This window comes from Echeneis naucrates, chromosome 18, assembly GCF_900963305.1.
Source record: "Echeneis naucrates chromosome 18, fEcheNa1.1, whole genome shotgun sequence".
Taxonomy (NCBI): Eukaryota; Metazoa; Chordata; class Actinopteri; order Carangiformes; family Echeneidae; genus Echeneis; species Echeneis naucrates.
The window spans coordinates 1503519-1517509 of NC_042528.1; the positions used below are offsets into that span (position 1 = coordinate 1503519).

A 13991-nucleotide genomic window follows, 5' to 3' on the forward strand; every position below is an offset into this window, starting at 1 on the left:
CTTTTCATCCAGCTCAATCAACAGGTCCTAATTTGATTTACGGTTTTACTTTCATTTCTTTCTGCAAAATACTGCTATTCCCATCAGCCTCTTAGTCTGGTTTTATAAGAACCTGCAAAACCCATCACGTTATCCAGCTCCAGTGGGATTGTGGGGGGGTGAGGGGGTTGCAGTTTCAGTATCTTGCCTGAGGACATTTGGACATGCTAGCCAGGAGAAGCTGGGGATCAAACCACTAACTTTCCCGTTCCACCCCACAACCTATTTAACTTCTTGTCTGCTCCGTCTGTGTGCATGTGTTATTGTGCGTACCTGCTTGATGGCCGTCTCTCCGATCTTGTCCGAGTGCTTGCGGATGCTCTCCAGGAAGTCTCTCAGCTGGCTCATGGCTGTGTCCCGGATCTGCGTTCTGAGCTTGGGGATGTTTTCTGCCATGATGGAGCAGAACCGGTACTGACCCGCCCTGGGAAGACACTTCTGCTCCAGCTGTTCCAACGTCCGCAGAGCTGGGTAGTACCTGACACACATATGTTCACGCATTAAAACTTGCTGGTTTTTGATTCTTTGGGGTTTATTTTGAACCAGGAAAAGTCTCATTGAGATGAAAATCTCTTTTACAGGAAAGTCCAGGCCAATAAAATATTGCTCTGGCTGTCTGATGCATGACTGAAAGCAGGCGTACACACACAGAGAGGGAGAGAAATGAGTACACTCAGATTCACCTCAGAGACCTACAGCAATACAATATCCCTCAAACACTTCACTGCATCTCACACATATACTTTCTCTCTCAAGGAGCGAATCGCTGCTGGCTGACCTCTCGCTGCTCTCTGCGAGCGCAGCAGCCTCAGGATAGAGTGAAGTAGAAAAACACACAAACAAAACGACAAATTTATGACCAACCAGACTCCTGTCTGCAGGTCAGGCTGAGGGCACAGAGGGGAGGTGGAGAAAGAGGGAGGGAGAGAGAGAGAGAGAGAGAGAGACAAAAAGAAAAGTGTTGTTTGACTTCCTGTTCCTGGAGCTCTGCCTCCATCTAGTGGCTGAAAGTTAAACTGCTCCATTTGCACATGCAATATTTAAGCATAAATCAAAGTTTAACGTTAATAATAACTTCAAACAGTTGGGACAGGTTTTGCTTCATATATCACTAGATTTTACATTCCCAGCCAGGGTGTTTAAGTTGTTCTTCATTTTCACACCTCTCTAGTGACGTCTTAAGAGAAAATTATGTGAACTATTTGTGTTTTATTTTGCTATCTGATTATTAAATAAGCTGTTATTAACTACAGCAAAGCAGAGGTTGGTATAATCAAATTAAAAGAAGAAAAATAGTCAGAAGATGCCTGCAGAATCAGCGGCCTACCTTTTGGCCTTCATCTGCTCCTGAAGTCTGCTGTACATCTCCAGGACTGGTGAAAACAGAAAGACATACGTGAAAAAGAACGCAAAACATGAAAATAATTTGACCTAAAACCTTAAATATAAAGATCTGTTTGTGTCTTGCCTGGTAGGCAGTGTGTCAGTTTGTCTATGGTGGTAGCAATGTTTCTCTGTTGGACTCTGCACTGTTTCAGCTCCTCCATCGAGCTGATGAGCTGGAAAAACGACAGAATGCAGGCGCAGGAGGAAGTTTACAGATGCTCAAACCCAAACTGGATAAAAGTGACACTTGTGAAACCTGTCGACTCACCTCTTTGCCATCATCCTGAAGACGCCTGTTGGTCTCAGTCACCTGACTCTAAGGGAGGAAATGAAAACTACATGAAAACACCCAACGTCATCTCCTTCTTGAAACATCAAGCTGAAAACGCTAATCTCCTTTCTTTTTGTCTTACAGTCCACTTCATCCATCCGTACCTTCAGCTTCTGGGCCTCCCCGCGCACTTTGAGCAGCTCTGTGATGGAGTCAACGAACCCCTGAAAGTGGTGGTTGCACATTTTCTCAATCTCTCTGTCATGGTTCCGGATTCGCACGTCCAGCTTCTCCATGAAGAGGCCATGTTCCTGACCATCATACACCGACCTGGACAGGAGGAAAGAAGGAACACTTGTAAGGGGGGTGGAAAGTCCAAATGGACATCTCTGGTTCTTGGTGGTCTACAGAAGATTCCCTGAGAAGAATTTGGCTACAGCTGCTTTGTTGACTTGGATTTTTTGAAGTCAGGTGATAAAAACACACCTGAGGAGACTCACTGGCTCACCTGGAACAATTACAACTCAATTCAGTTAAAAGTAAGTGAATGAATAAATAAATAAAAACAGGGAGGAGGAGGGCAAATGAGAAGCAAAGTAGAGCTGGTGCATGTACAAAGTGTGTCCATCAGGGGGCGTTACTGCAACACATTTCCATACTTGAAGAAGTGAAGGCTGCAGTCCAACAGTCTGGTCCATTAGGCCAGCTTCCAGCTCAAAGCTTTCATTAAGACCAAGTCAATTAGAGCTACATAAAAGGCACAGTTTTATAGTCATATGTATTTGCAGAATGCCACTAATATTCAGGTTTATTTGTTGCTCATCTTCATTTAATTAACTTAATATCTGTGAATATTTAAATATTGAAAAACTCAAAAGGTTTATCTGATTTTTACTGAAAATTAGGCTTATTTAATGGCCTTGTGAGAAATTAAAAATCAGTACTGAATCAGATTTTTATATCCAAGCTTGACAATCATTTTCTGAAACAATTAGGCAACTGCTTTTTTCATAATTAACAAACTGATCCTTGAAGGGAAACAAACTGAAAAAAAAAAAAAAGGTATCATTATCTTCCCAAAAATGCCACAAAGAGGTCCAAAATATAAAAATTATCATTAATGTTTACGACAGCCTTCATATTAAGTCAAAAAAGGAGAAACTGATGTTTTCAAGGCTCCGTCTAATAGTTATCACAGTTTTTCCTGTCTTCTTCCTCTTTCAAAAACAACACACACACACACACACACACACCTGTGTAAGGCTATGAATCCCACACCCACCCTTCGTCCTGTTGACCAGGAAATGCCCGAATTGTACAATAGAGAGAAGGTCTGACGCCACACAGAGCTTTCTTTAGACACACAAACACACACAGGGGCCACACAGAGAGCACACACAGTGCGTGCTGTTGTTGCACAAAGAAATTCACAGACAGTTAAAAAAAAAAAAACAAACAAAAAAAACATCCACAGTCAACAGAATGTGATCACACACACACACACACACACACAAGGGAACGTTTCTGCACCAGCGTGCTCGATTTGTTCAATCGCTGCCTTCGACAAATATTGAGCAACAAAAAGTCAATAAAGAAATTAAAGCATCAACATGTTTGGACCTATTTCTGAACACTGACCCACTTCTAATTGCTCTGATCTTTATCTTTATGGCCAGATGATTGGCTGACATCATCATTATCAGGAAATGGAGATATTGTTTGTGTTTGGTCAACACCACAAGTTAGAAATGACTCCTTCCCTCTGCAACGTCTCCACACAATAGCCAGTTTCCTGATGTGACTCAGTGCGTGCCAAGATTAGCATGTGTTTGTTAACACTGACTGGTTTTAATTTATAAACATTCACATGTCTCTCACTGCCACAAAGCCTGGTACTGTGTGACACTGAGAGGAAGGGAGGAAGAGGGGGAGAAGGATGAGGAGAGGAAGCGAGTAAGGACACAAAAAGGATGGAAGAGGCGAAGAAGAGCGACACTGTGTTTCACCAGAGCATTATGGGAATAAATACTTTTATTGATTCCCTTTCCTAATGTCTGCCACTGGATTCAGTTGCCATCTATCCATCATTGGTACCCTTTATCCACCAGGGTCGTGGGGTCTGCAGATAATCCCAGCTGACACTGGGTGGGGGCGAGTTTCACCCTGGACAGGTCGCCAGTGCATTGCAACAGGAAGCTGGAAAACGGAGAAGAACCGGACAAACTCCAAACAGAAAGGCCTTCTGCCCGTGAGGTGACAGGTGATAACCACTGTAAGAAAAACACCAACAGGCCGTATCAAATCATCCCCCTGTAATGCACATGATCATTTCTTAAAGGTGAAAGTCACCATTCGGTTGAATCAAACGTGAGAAAACAAAGCTACAAAGGAGAGAACGCAAAGGAGGTCAAAACAGAGAGAGCAGCTGCAGAGGAGGGAAGACAGCGGGAAAACAGGGGAGGAGGGAAAGATGGCAGATTAGGCAAATTTAATAAAATCCCTAAAAGTTTCCCAACAGAGGAGCACCGACACAATGATGTCACTGTAAACAGCTGCCTGTGTGTGTGTGCGTCTGAGGATCTTTAGGGAAGAGTTGCTGACTGTTTGACAGCTGGCTAAAGAGGATCTTAACCCACTTAAGATGAGTGCGTCAACCTCTGTGTGAGTGTGTGTGTGTGTACGAGAATACGTCCTCCCAATCTGATGACTCAGCTGTGTGTGTGTTGGTCTGTCTGTCTGTGCGGGGGTTGAAAAGCTTGTGGTTGCTCCCCCTCTTCTCTCAATAGTTCATCACAACACAGTTGTTCAGAATTTCTCAGGCTGTGATGAATGTCGGCTTCTCCAGCTTGAACTGAGCAGCATGGATGAAAGCAAAGTCAAAATTATAAATAAATCTACTTCTCCAACATCAGCAATCATCAGAAAATGTATGCAAATCACATCAAATACAGAAATATAACATTTAAGCATGACAACTCGGACACTCCATATGACATAATATGATCTAGAATCAGCATTAAAGCTTTCAGAGGGTCAATGTTTTCTCATATGAATGCAGTTCAGAGCTTTACCAACATCAAAAAGAGTGACTTTGTTTATGAAATATAAATTAGCTGAGCTTCAGTTCAAGTTTTAAACCGGCAAAGCTATATTTAAATCAGAGACAAACAGATAAGACAAAAGCAGACCAGGAGAGAGAGAGAAAAAGGGAGACAGACCAGGACAGCAGCTCATCAGCATTCATCAGTAACCTGAAGTCTGACCCAACATTTGTTTGTTTGGAGACAGCGAGTGTTCACCAGCAAATTCATCCCCTGTCCCATTCAGACGTCAACCTTAAAGTCACCCAGCTGGTCCAGCACCGCCATCCCCACGAGCCCAGGCACTGAGTCACACACTGGCAGCAAAGCATCAACCCTGTTGCTATGGTAACCTGCACTTTAATGTACCCTGCGCACCAATTTAGACCTGTGGCGAACAATGTCCGCGCTGTCACTTTAAGACTTAAATGAGCATGTGCCAACCATTCAGAAACAAGGAATCAGGACAACTCTGTAGTTAAATAAATAAATAAATAAATAAGCAAATACGTAAATGTTCTGTTATTAATGCGGACACACACACACACACACACACACACACAGGGTGGAGCTCAACAGACAGACACAGGGTGGAGCTCAACACACACACACGCACAGGAAGACAGCAGCAGGCAGACTAACCACAAAGACATACTTAAATTTCATTGAGGTGAATTTTTTTTAAACTACATAATTTAAACTTTTGACAGATAAAATCAGAAAGTGCATCACAGACTGCTTCCTTAGAATAAATAAAAAACATGAATAAGCTGAGTTTCCTGTGTCTATACATTTACTGTTGCCTGGAGTTATTGATCCAGATCTCACGGCATTATCACGCATCACGTAACTGTTCTTTATATTTGGTATCACTTCCAGTCAGAGCTTTGAAGCACAAGCAGCAGTGATTCAAAGATTAGACAGCATGAGAAAAGAGATGTTATTACACTGATGATCCATTAACTTTTTCTGAAGAGGTTTTATCTTCAGACAACAAAGGCAACACTCGCAAGTTCTCATCAACTCTGTGCTTGTGTATGTGCTGTTAATGTGACATTTAACCTAATTTAGTATTTATCTTATTGCTGGATGTGTTTATTTTCGTAATAATCAATAAAATTGTATTTCACAACAGCAGCTGTTGAGAGTAACTGATCTAATGTTTTCAGGATCAATTTAAACCATCACTACAAACCTGATTTAGCTGCAATGAGGTCAGATGGAGGGTGAGTGGATGTTCACAAAAGAGGACAGTCCAACGTGACAAAATTTAGAAAAGAGGTTTTGAACATACATCACCACAGACAGTTAACGTTAGAAATGAGAGCAAATAAAGACATGACATTATTAAAAAATGAAGTGGTTCCAGATTCTACCCTACCTGAACTTAACCATGAAACATTTCCTCGATGAGATATGATAAACATCTACTTCCTGCTAAAAGAAAAACACTGCTTCAAATCACCAACACATCACAGACACAAAGCGACCTCTTACCTAAGTTTAACATCAACAAAGAAACCAGCCTCAAACACCAGCAATTTGACCTATCCACTGTCAATATCACAATAAACATCTCAAAGCTCCACAATAAAAACACAAAAGTGAACTGGGAGAGGAGAGGGTGATCTTCCAAGACTTTGCAGAGTCATTATCATTTTAATTGTGTAAAAAAAGAGACAGTATAATAATATTGATTCCCCTACAGAGGAACATGCTGACGCCACAGCAGCATTTCCTGTCTTGAGGTGAATGCTGTGAACCGGAGGGAGTTGGCTGACTGATTGGTCCTGCTCCTGTCAGATCGACACTCAGTTATCCTGCTGTCAGACAGGAATGCTGCAGCCGGCCTCGACCTGCACGCTGTTGCTGGAGAAACACGCCGCCACCTCTCACTGCAAACCTGGATTTTCCAGACTGGTGGGCGAACGTTGTTCATATGAAAGTTGTCGTTGGGGAGTAGACGGGACGTTAGAAAATAATACACTGGCTGCAATTCTAATGAAAATCCCCCTCCTCCCTTAATCGAAATGATTAATATTTTCATTGTCAATTACTCTACTGGCTCTTTTATCCCCTACCTCTTACAATTTCCTAAAGTCCAAGATGGCATCTTCATATTGCGTCCAAATTCTCTTATATTGATTTTCTCAGGCCCAGATGCAGATGATCAAAATACCGATCATTTATTTCTGGTATATAATGAGCAAAACCACATTTTCTGATCACATTTGCACAAACTGTCTCTTCTTTTGTTCTTCTACTTATGATTCATCACTTTGAGAAAATTACTTCAGGAATAAATATGAAGTTCCCATTTCTTGATATAATAAAAAATGTTGTAAATTCAGCTGCTATATAAGACAAAATGTTATTTGGTCTTTAACCATTTGGTCTGACACACTAACAAACAGCAAACATTTCGATCTCTGTTGCACTTGATCTTAATGTAACAGGAAAAAGAAAACATCAAGTCTGTGTGGATAATAAGGGATAAAAATAAGCAGTATTACTCTTGCATCTTTTCTCTTCTGATATATCTGCTTGTGAAACTTTTTTCCATATCCCTCTGGGCTAATTACAAGTAATGAAGAAGCTGACAGCTCCAAACATAGAATATGCTGTTGTACTTTAAGTGTGAAATTGTGCACCAGTTTAAGTGGATGATGAAGATGAAGTTGAGTTGAACTGAAACTTGATGAAGCTGAGTCTGCAGACCAAAAACAGTAAGGTTACTGCCATCTGACCGCCCGTCTGAATCACTCGCCACAACACTGAACACCATGCAAACACTCAGAGGTGAAGAATGTTGCAGCCAGAGGTGTCGCACAAAGTTGTCAAGTCATATGGCAGTGAACACACACTGACACACACTTCTCTCGCCTCCCATCGGGCACAGCACAGCAGCTGGCCTAAATAACAAGCACAAATAGATCTTACTATGAAGCGAGGAGGGCCAGTGGGGGATGACCAAGACAGAAATGAAAACACACTCCCACACACCTTTGGTAAGCTTTCAGTAGCCCAGTTCCTCTGCTGCATTTCCCTACTCATTCACTGCCTATTTCCTCTCTGAACAATCAGTTCAAAGCGGGCTGGCCAAGGACACGTTTTTTTTTCTGAGAGGGGACGAAAGGCCGTTCACCAGAACAGAAACTTGGATGAAATTTATCTCTAAAAATAATGAAATGGATCAACTGAAGCCCAGTTATTGTAATTTCCAGACAAGCAGGGAAGTCAAGGCCCTTCTGAAGAGAGAGGCTGCACTGAGGACACGGATCCTCCCAAACTCAGGAGGTGAAACCACGTCTGCTGGCACAAACAGCAAAAATCAACAGGAAAGTCATTCAGTGCCTTAACAGGCGTTTCCACTAAATTATTGAGCAACAGCATCAACACTCATGAGCACTGAGAAGCATGACAGACATCAGCTGGAGGCCTCACTGTGTGGTGTATGATTGTGTCTTTGCACTGTGCATTTCTGCAGGAGCACGTTAAAACTGAGCTGTGCATTTCATTCATCATCCACACACACAACAACAGACACACACAGGGCCACTTGATAAATCTCATTTTGGCTGTTGCTAAACAGCCTAGCCTGCAAAGAGTCTCCAACCAAAGCCTCAAAAAAGTCCTCCACAAAGTTGACAGACTTTATTTTAATAGAGAGACACATAATCCGGCTTGCAGACGGAAACAGACGGGGCTCCTGTTGTGAGCTCCGGCAGCAGTGAGCAGAATCTCAATTAGTTAGCTGAGTTAGCTACCGTTAGCCTAAGTTGCACTGGTAAAGGTTGACAAACTTTAGCGACAAAGAAAGGTTAAAAGTCTAAAATGAGAATGTGGAATGAAACCCCCAGTCTGCCCTGAGAGGCAGGAGTCACTGTAAATGTTTAAACAGGCGCGCTGATTTGATTGGTTTTAATGTTTGCTAAAGTTAGCCGGTTAGCTGTCCGATAACGGACGCAGGCTCGTTAAAGTTTTGGGGAAGCTAACTCGGGGGGAGCTAGCCGCGGTTAGCCGGACTCCCCCCCCCCACCCCCAGAGCTGGGTGACGCCGAGAGTCCGGCTGCTTTCCCCCGGGGGAGGACCGCCGACAGCCCGCCGGGGCAGATGGAGGTGGAGGCGGGGTGACTCACCGGAGGGTCGGTCCGATACAGTTGGTGTCGGTGCTCTCGATCTCCCGCAGGATACGCTCGTGTTCGGCGGCTGTCTCCATGCTCACCATCCTGCATGGTGCTGCGGACGGTTCCGATCCGATATGAGCCGAGCCGAGCCGAGCCGAGCCGGGCGGAGCCGAAGGAGGAGGAACCAGAGGGGTTGGTTCGATGTGCTCACCGGACAGCCCGGGCGAGCGGAGTCTCCTACCTTAGGCTAGAAACACCTAAATAACTTAAATAAATTATTCTAATGCAACAGCTGGAGGATTTAAATATTTTCCCTTTAAATCCCTTTAATAAATTATTTTTCCTTTTTTTTTAATTCCCACTAATATCGTCCGACCCGAACACAGTTAAATCGAGTTTACCCACTCTGATTAAAAATGTTATCACAAATTTTTATTTTATTTCTTTATTTAATTTTCTTAACATTTTTGTTATTTTACGACTTCTGGTTTTTAATTTTAAAAAGTTTTGCACTTTGCACCGACACAGCGTGAAACCGGAAAAACGCGTTTTCCAACTTCCTCTTACATTTTCAAAATAAACTCAACATTAAAACGCTTAGCTCACATTTAAATACTGACATGATTTTTTTACGCTTGTTTTACGACCTGTTCAATATAATTCTACGCTAATATAACAACATTAAATATACACCATGCTTTAATAGGAGTAGTTACCCTTAAAGACGTTTATTTAAATCGAGTGTGTTTATTTTGAAGACATCCGGTATAGGACTGGGCTGGTTTCTACCTGCATTCGGAAGAGAGCAGAATCAACAAATGAAGGTAAAATATAATTATAATTATGCATTTAAAATTAGCAGTTAGGGGTTAAAGGACATGTCTGCTTTATTTTGCATCAGTTTAGACTTTTAGACTTTTATGGCATGTTGATTTGCGCACTTGTGCAGAAAGATCAGAGTCCATCTCAGCTGAGAGCTGTAAACGCATCACATTTTACACTGTTGGTGCACATAAAACTTGTGTAAACTTAGATTTAACGATGTTTGTTTTGTGTCACTTATTCACACACACGATGCAGAAATACCTGAAGCCAAAGGAAGAAATGTGTCAAAGATAAGAATGTATTAGTTTGATTTTTTTAATGTTACATTGATTTATAATTATCCATTGAATGCTCTTTTAAATGCTTTGGCCTAAAGCATCTTAAACTGCCTCCCCAGCCTCAGAAGAAGTTACTAAACTCTGTGGCCAGCTGTGTGGATGAGGCCCTGTGTGGCCTGGTCAGGGCCAACGGGGGCCTGTCTCTGCTGAAGGGCCACAGAGTCGTGCTTCGGTCAGACCTGGACAACCTAAAGGGGAAGGTGGCCCTGCTGTCAGGAGGAGGGTCAGGACACGAGCCAGCACACGGGGGTTGGTGTTTTATATTTTTAAAATGGACCGGCAGAGCGGCTTTAATTGTTTTTGGCTTTCAATTTCTCACACTTTAAGCCCAATTCCACCCGTCTCCAGGTTATGTTGGGGCAGGTATGCTGTCAGCAGCAGTAGCAGGCGGGGTATTTGCATCTCCACCCCCTGCAAGCATCTTGGCTGCCGTTATGTCCTTACATAATGCAGGTAATGTGCACCAGACTGGTGCTTCTTTGGAGCTGGTTGTAGGGAAAACATATTTTAAATCACTGCCGAGAAAAGGAATATAAATAAATAATATAATATGAAAATAATCAAAGTAAATCCCATTTGATGGAAAAGTCTTCACACCGCAGGAGCCTCTGGTGTCCTTCTCATCGTGAAGAACTATACTGGTGACCGTCTCAACTTTGGATTGGCTGCAGAGCAGGCCCGTAACCACGGCGTCACTGTTGACATGGTGATTGTTGCCGAGGACTGCGCCTTTGAGCGGCCCAGTAAGGCTGGGAGGAGAGGCTTGTGCGGCACCATCTTCATACACAAGGTGAACTCTGATGAAGTCCAAAACTCCCCCAACTTTGGTCCCTACATTTCCCACAGTGCCACTCGTGTACATAGACATTGTCATTTTTTTTATTTACTTTGTTTAGTTATAAAATAGAAAGCCTCAACCATAAAAATTTCAGCTTGCAGGTGCGTTGGCAGAAGAAGGCGCCTCATTGGACCAGATTGTTGCCAAGGTGACAGAGGTTTTGAAGGGGATCGGTGAGTCACCTGTTCTCCATCTAGTTCCCTTCGCTGCTCTTCATTGGGGTGTTTTCCCTCATGAGATGGTTGTGTTCCAGGTACTTTGGGGGTGAGTCTGTCTCCCTGCAGTGTCCCAGGCTGCCTGCCTTCATTTGACCTGCCGCCAGGAGACATGGAGCTGGGACTGGGTGAGGGACAGACCAATACAGGCTTTTAGGTCTGCTGCTAATTATATGAGGACCTTTTCCAAACACTTAGGTGTTCTCCATCTTTTTCAGGTATCCATGGAGAGCCTGGAATCAAAAGGTCAAAGGTGACTCAACACCAGCCTTGATTTACAATGTTTACAACTCCATTCACTACTTTTTATTTTTAGTTAATTTCCTTTTGATGTTAATCAGGTAGCATCTGCAGACGAGGTAGTGAAAACCATGATAGATCACATGACCAACCCTGACAGCCAATCACATCTGCCTCTGAAATCAGGTAGAGTCTATATGTATATATCTGAATGCTCATTATAATAACTTTTAGTGTCTGATCCCATGTGTGTGTGTCTCACACAGGAGAAAGTGTGGTTGTGTGTGTGAACAACCTCGGAGCTCTGTCGTGTCTGGAGCTGGCTGTTGTAACCAGAGCCGCCATCATCTGTCTGGGTAAAGTTTGTGTGTTTTCTGTTCAGAGATCCATTCAAAGAATTTTCTCAAGCCTGCTTTGACCTTTTGTCGCGGCGGAAAACACGTCTGAGGATGCTGTGGAAAGTCATTTTTGGTCTCCACGGTTACAGAGAAACAGGGGCTGGTGGTCGCCAGGGTGATGTCCGGTTCTTTCATGACATCACTGGAGATGGCGGGAGTGTCACTGACCCTGATGCAGGCCAACGACGAAACACTGAGACTGTTTGGTGAGCAATTTCTATCCCCGTGAGTTTTCAAGAAACACTTTTCAGCTCATTTTCAGGTTAGGCAAACAAGATAGACGTTGCTATAGCCTTAGCAGACCAGCAGTCTCCCATTTCCTGCATCAGAAGAGAACCACACATTGTAAGAGGATAATCATGCCAGCATTGTTTTCATACACACCCAGATTAACCTGACTGTGTGTAAAACAACATCCACCTGAGTCTCCTGTATCCCAATCAGATGCTAAGACCGGGGCCCCGGCCTGGCCAAATCTGGGCTGTGTTTGTGCAAGCGGCCGCAGCCACACAAAAGATCCTTCAGCCATCCTTCAGAGTGCACAAGTTCAGGAGAACGCACACACAGAAGGTGACAAACAGTGTGCAAATGACTGTTAATATGCCAGCTAAGTGTAGTTTTAATAAATTTAGCTTATTTTAATCTGCTGTGAGCCTTTTGCATAGTTTACGTCATTCATTGAACTTTTTCCTCCTTCTCCGGAAACATCGGTGTTGTTGTTAAACTACAGTTTTTTTCAGGTCCATTAAGTCCTGTGATGCGCAGCGCTTTAGAGAGAGTTTGTTCCACACTGCTGGAAAAACAGGAAGAGCTGAATGCCCTGGACCGCGCTGCCGGGGATGGAGACTGTGGGAACACTCATGCACAGGCTGCCAGAGGTAGAGAGAGAAAAAACAAACAAACTGCACACAAGACACACAAAGCAAAGAAATCTTTCACATTTATGGTTTGATAATGTTCATTCAGCCATTCAGGATTGGCTCCAGAGTCACGTGGTCCCTGGTTGCCCCGGGAAACTCCTATCAGTCCTGGCTGGATTGGTGCAGGAGAAGATGGGAGGGTCTTCGGGGGCGGTAGGTTTTCCAATGTGCGATAACTCAAAGTTTACAGCATCTTTTGTCAGGTGACCACACACTCACCTTTATCTGTCTTTCAGTTGTACAGCTTGTTTCTGACTGCGGCATCTGGTCATGTCACCGAGGGGCACGGCGATGCTGCAGGCTGGGCAAGGGCAATGCATGCTGGGACACAGGCCATGAGGAGGTGTGTAGTTGTTTCACTGACTGCTATTTGACTATTTGATTTCAGTTTTGCTGAACTGAAGATTGTGTTTTTCTCAGTTTCAGTGCAGTGAATTATCAGAAGTTCTATATTAAATCTGAATTTCATTTCATTTCAAATACATAAAATGTTGATGAATTTGTAAGACCATGGTCTTGGTAACAGATTAAAATATATTGAGTTAATGAGTGAACCTTTTTAGGTATGGTGGTGCTGATCCTGGAGACAGAACAATGGTGAGAGCTTATTTCTTTTATTTTGAAGAGTGTTTCCTGATTTCTGTGTTTTTTCACCGTCTCGGCCTGTTTCTCTTCCTCTCCAGTTGGATGCTCTGTGTCCAGCTGTGGAGGAGCTGATGAAGGTGACTGCAGCGCCACCTGGGGGACCGATGGCTGCACTGAAGGCTGCTGCACAGGTGGACTAAAAATAATTAAAGGTTTTCATTTGTTTTTGATGCATTCAAACGTCTTAACATCTCTGCCTGATTTTCTTCCATCTCTCTTCTTAGAAAGCGACGTTGGGGGCGGAGTCAACCCGTGACCTTACAGCGAGGGCTGGGCGGGCCAGCTACATAGCGGCAGAGCGTGTTACCCTGCCTGACCCAGGCGCCGTGGCTGTGGCCGCTATCTTTACCGCTGTGCTGGAGTCACTGCAAGGGATGACGTCATAGCTGAGCAGATTATTACTTAAAACAGCACCTTAATAATGACCCTAAAATCTATCAGACCAATTAGTCATAGTGACGTTTACCTCATTTTCCCACACATACAGTTAACGAACAGAAACTTTATTAATTCAGTATTTGAAACCTGGTAAATGACTTGAAATACAGCAGTTTGAATCGTGAATGCAGCAATTTTTCACACTGAACTAAATTTAACTGTATTAATTTTGACTGATAAATAAATAATTTTAACAACTGATGTGTTTGAGCATTTTAACCAGCACACAAC

At 43.2% G+C, this 13991-nt stretch overlaps 2 protein-coding genes across 3 annotated transcripts in view; one reads left to right on the forward strand and one right to left on the reverse strand.

Moving 5' to 3' along the window:
• Positions 1-9112, reverse strand: part of exoc6b (exocyst complex component 6B) — a 62069-nt gene extending 52957 nt beyond the window's left edge. The window contains exons 1-6 of one of the 2 annotated variants that reach the window (XM_029526534.1): positions 8916-9112; positions 1861-2026; positions 1694-1741; positions 1508-1598; positions 1367-1412; positions 313-517 (exon numbers count right to left, since the gene is read on the reverse strand). In XM_029526534.1, coding sequence (XP_029382394.1) covers positions 313-517; positions 1367-1412; positions 1508-1598; positions 1694-1741; positions 1861-2026; positions 8916-9004 — 645 coding nt within the window. In that variant the 5' untranslated portion in view covers positions 9005-9112. The remainder of the gene's footprint in view (positions 1-312; positions 518-1366; positions 1413-1507; positions 1599-1693; positions 1742-1860; positions 2027-8915) is intronic. The other variant, XM_029526533.1, reaches the window with a different exon arrangement.
• Positions 9113-9589: 477 nt separating this feature from the next.
• tkfc (triokinase/FMN cyclase) lies at positions 9590-13954 on the forward strand. Its single transcript, XM_029526538.1, has 17 exons — positions 9590-9727; positions 10126-10315; positions 10415-10519; positions 10669-10856; positions 10999-11077; positions 11158-11247; positions 11338-11372; positions 11461-11545; positions 11626-11715; positions 11847-11963; positions 12202-12327; positions 12498-12635; positions 12724-12830; positions 12914-13020; positions 13241-13274; positions 13361-13453; positions 13547-13954. Exons 1-17 carry the CDS (start codon positions 9722-9724, stop codon positions 13706-13708), a joined length of 1752 nt encoding a protein of 583 aa, XP_029382398.1. The 5' UTR covers positions 9590-9721; the 3' UTR covers positions 13709-13954.
• The last annotated feature ends 37 nt before the right edge of the window (positions 13955-13991 follow it).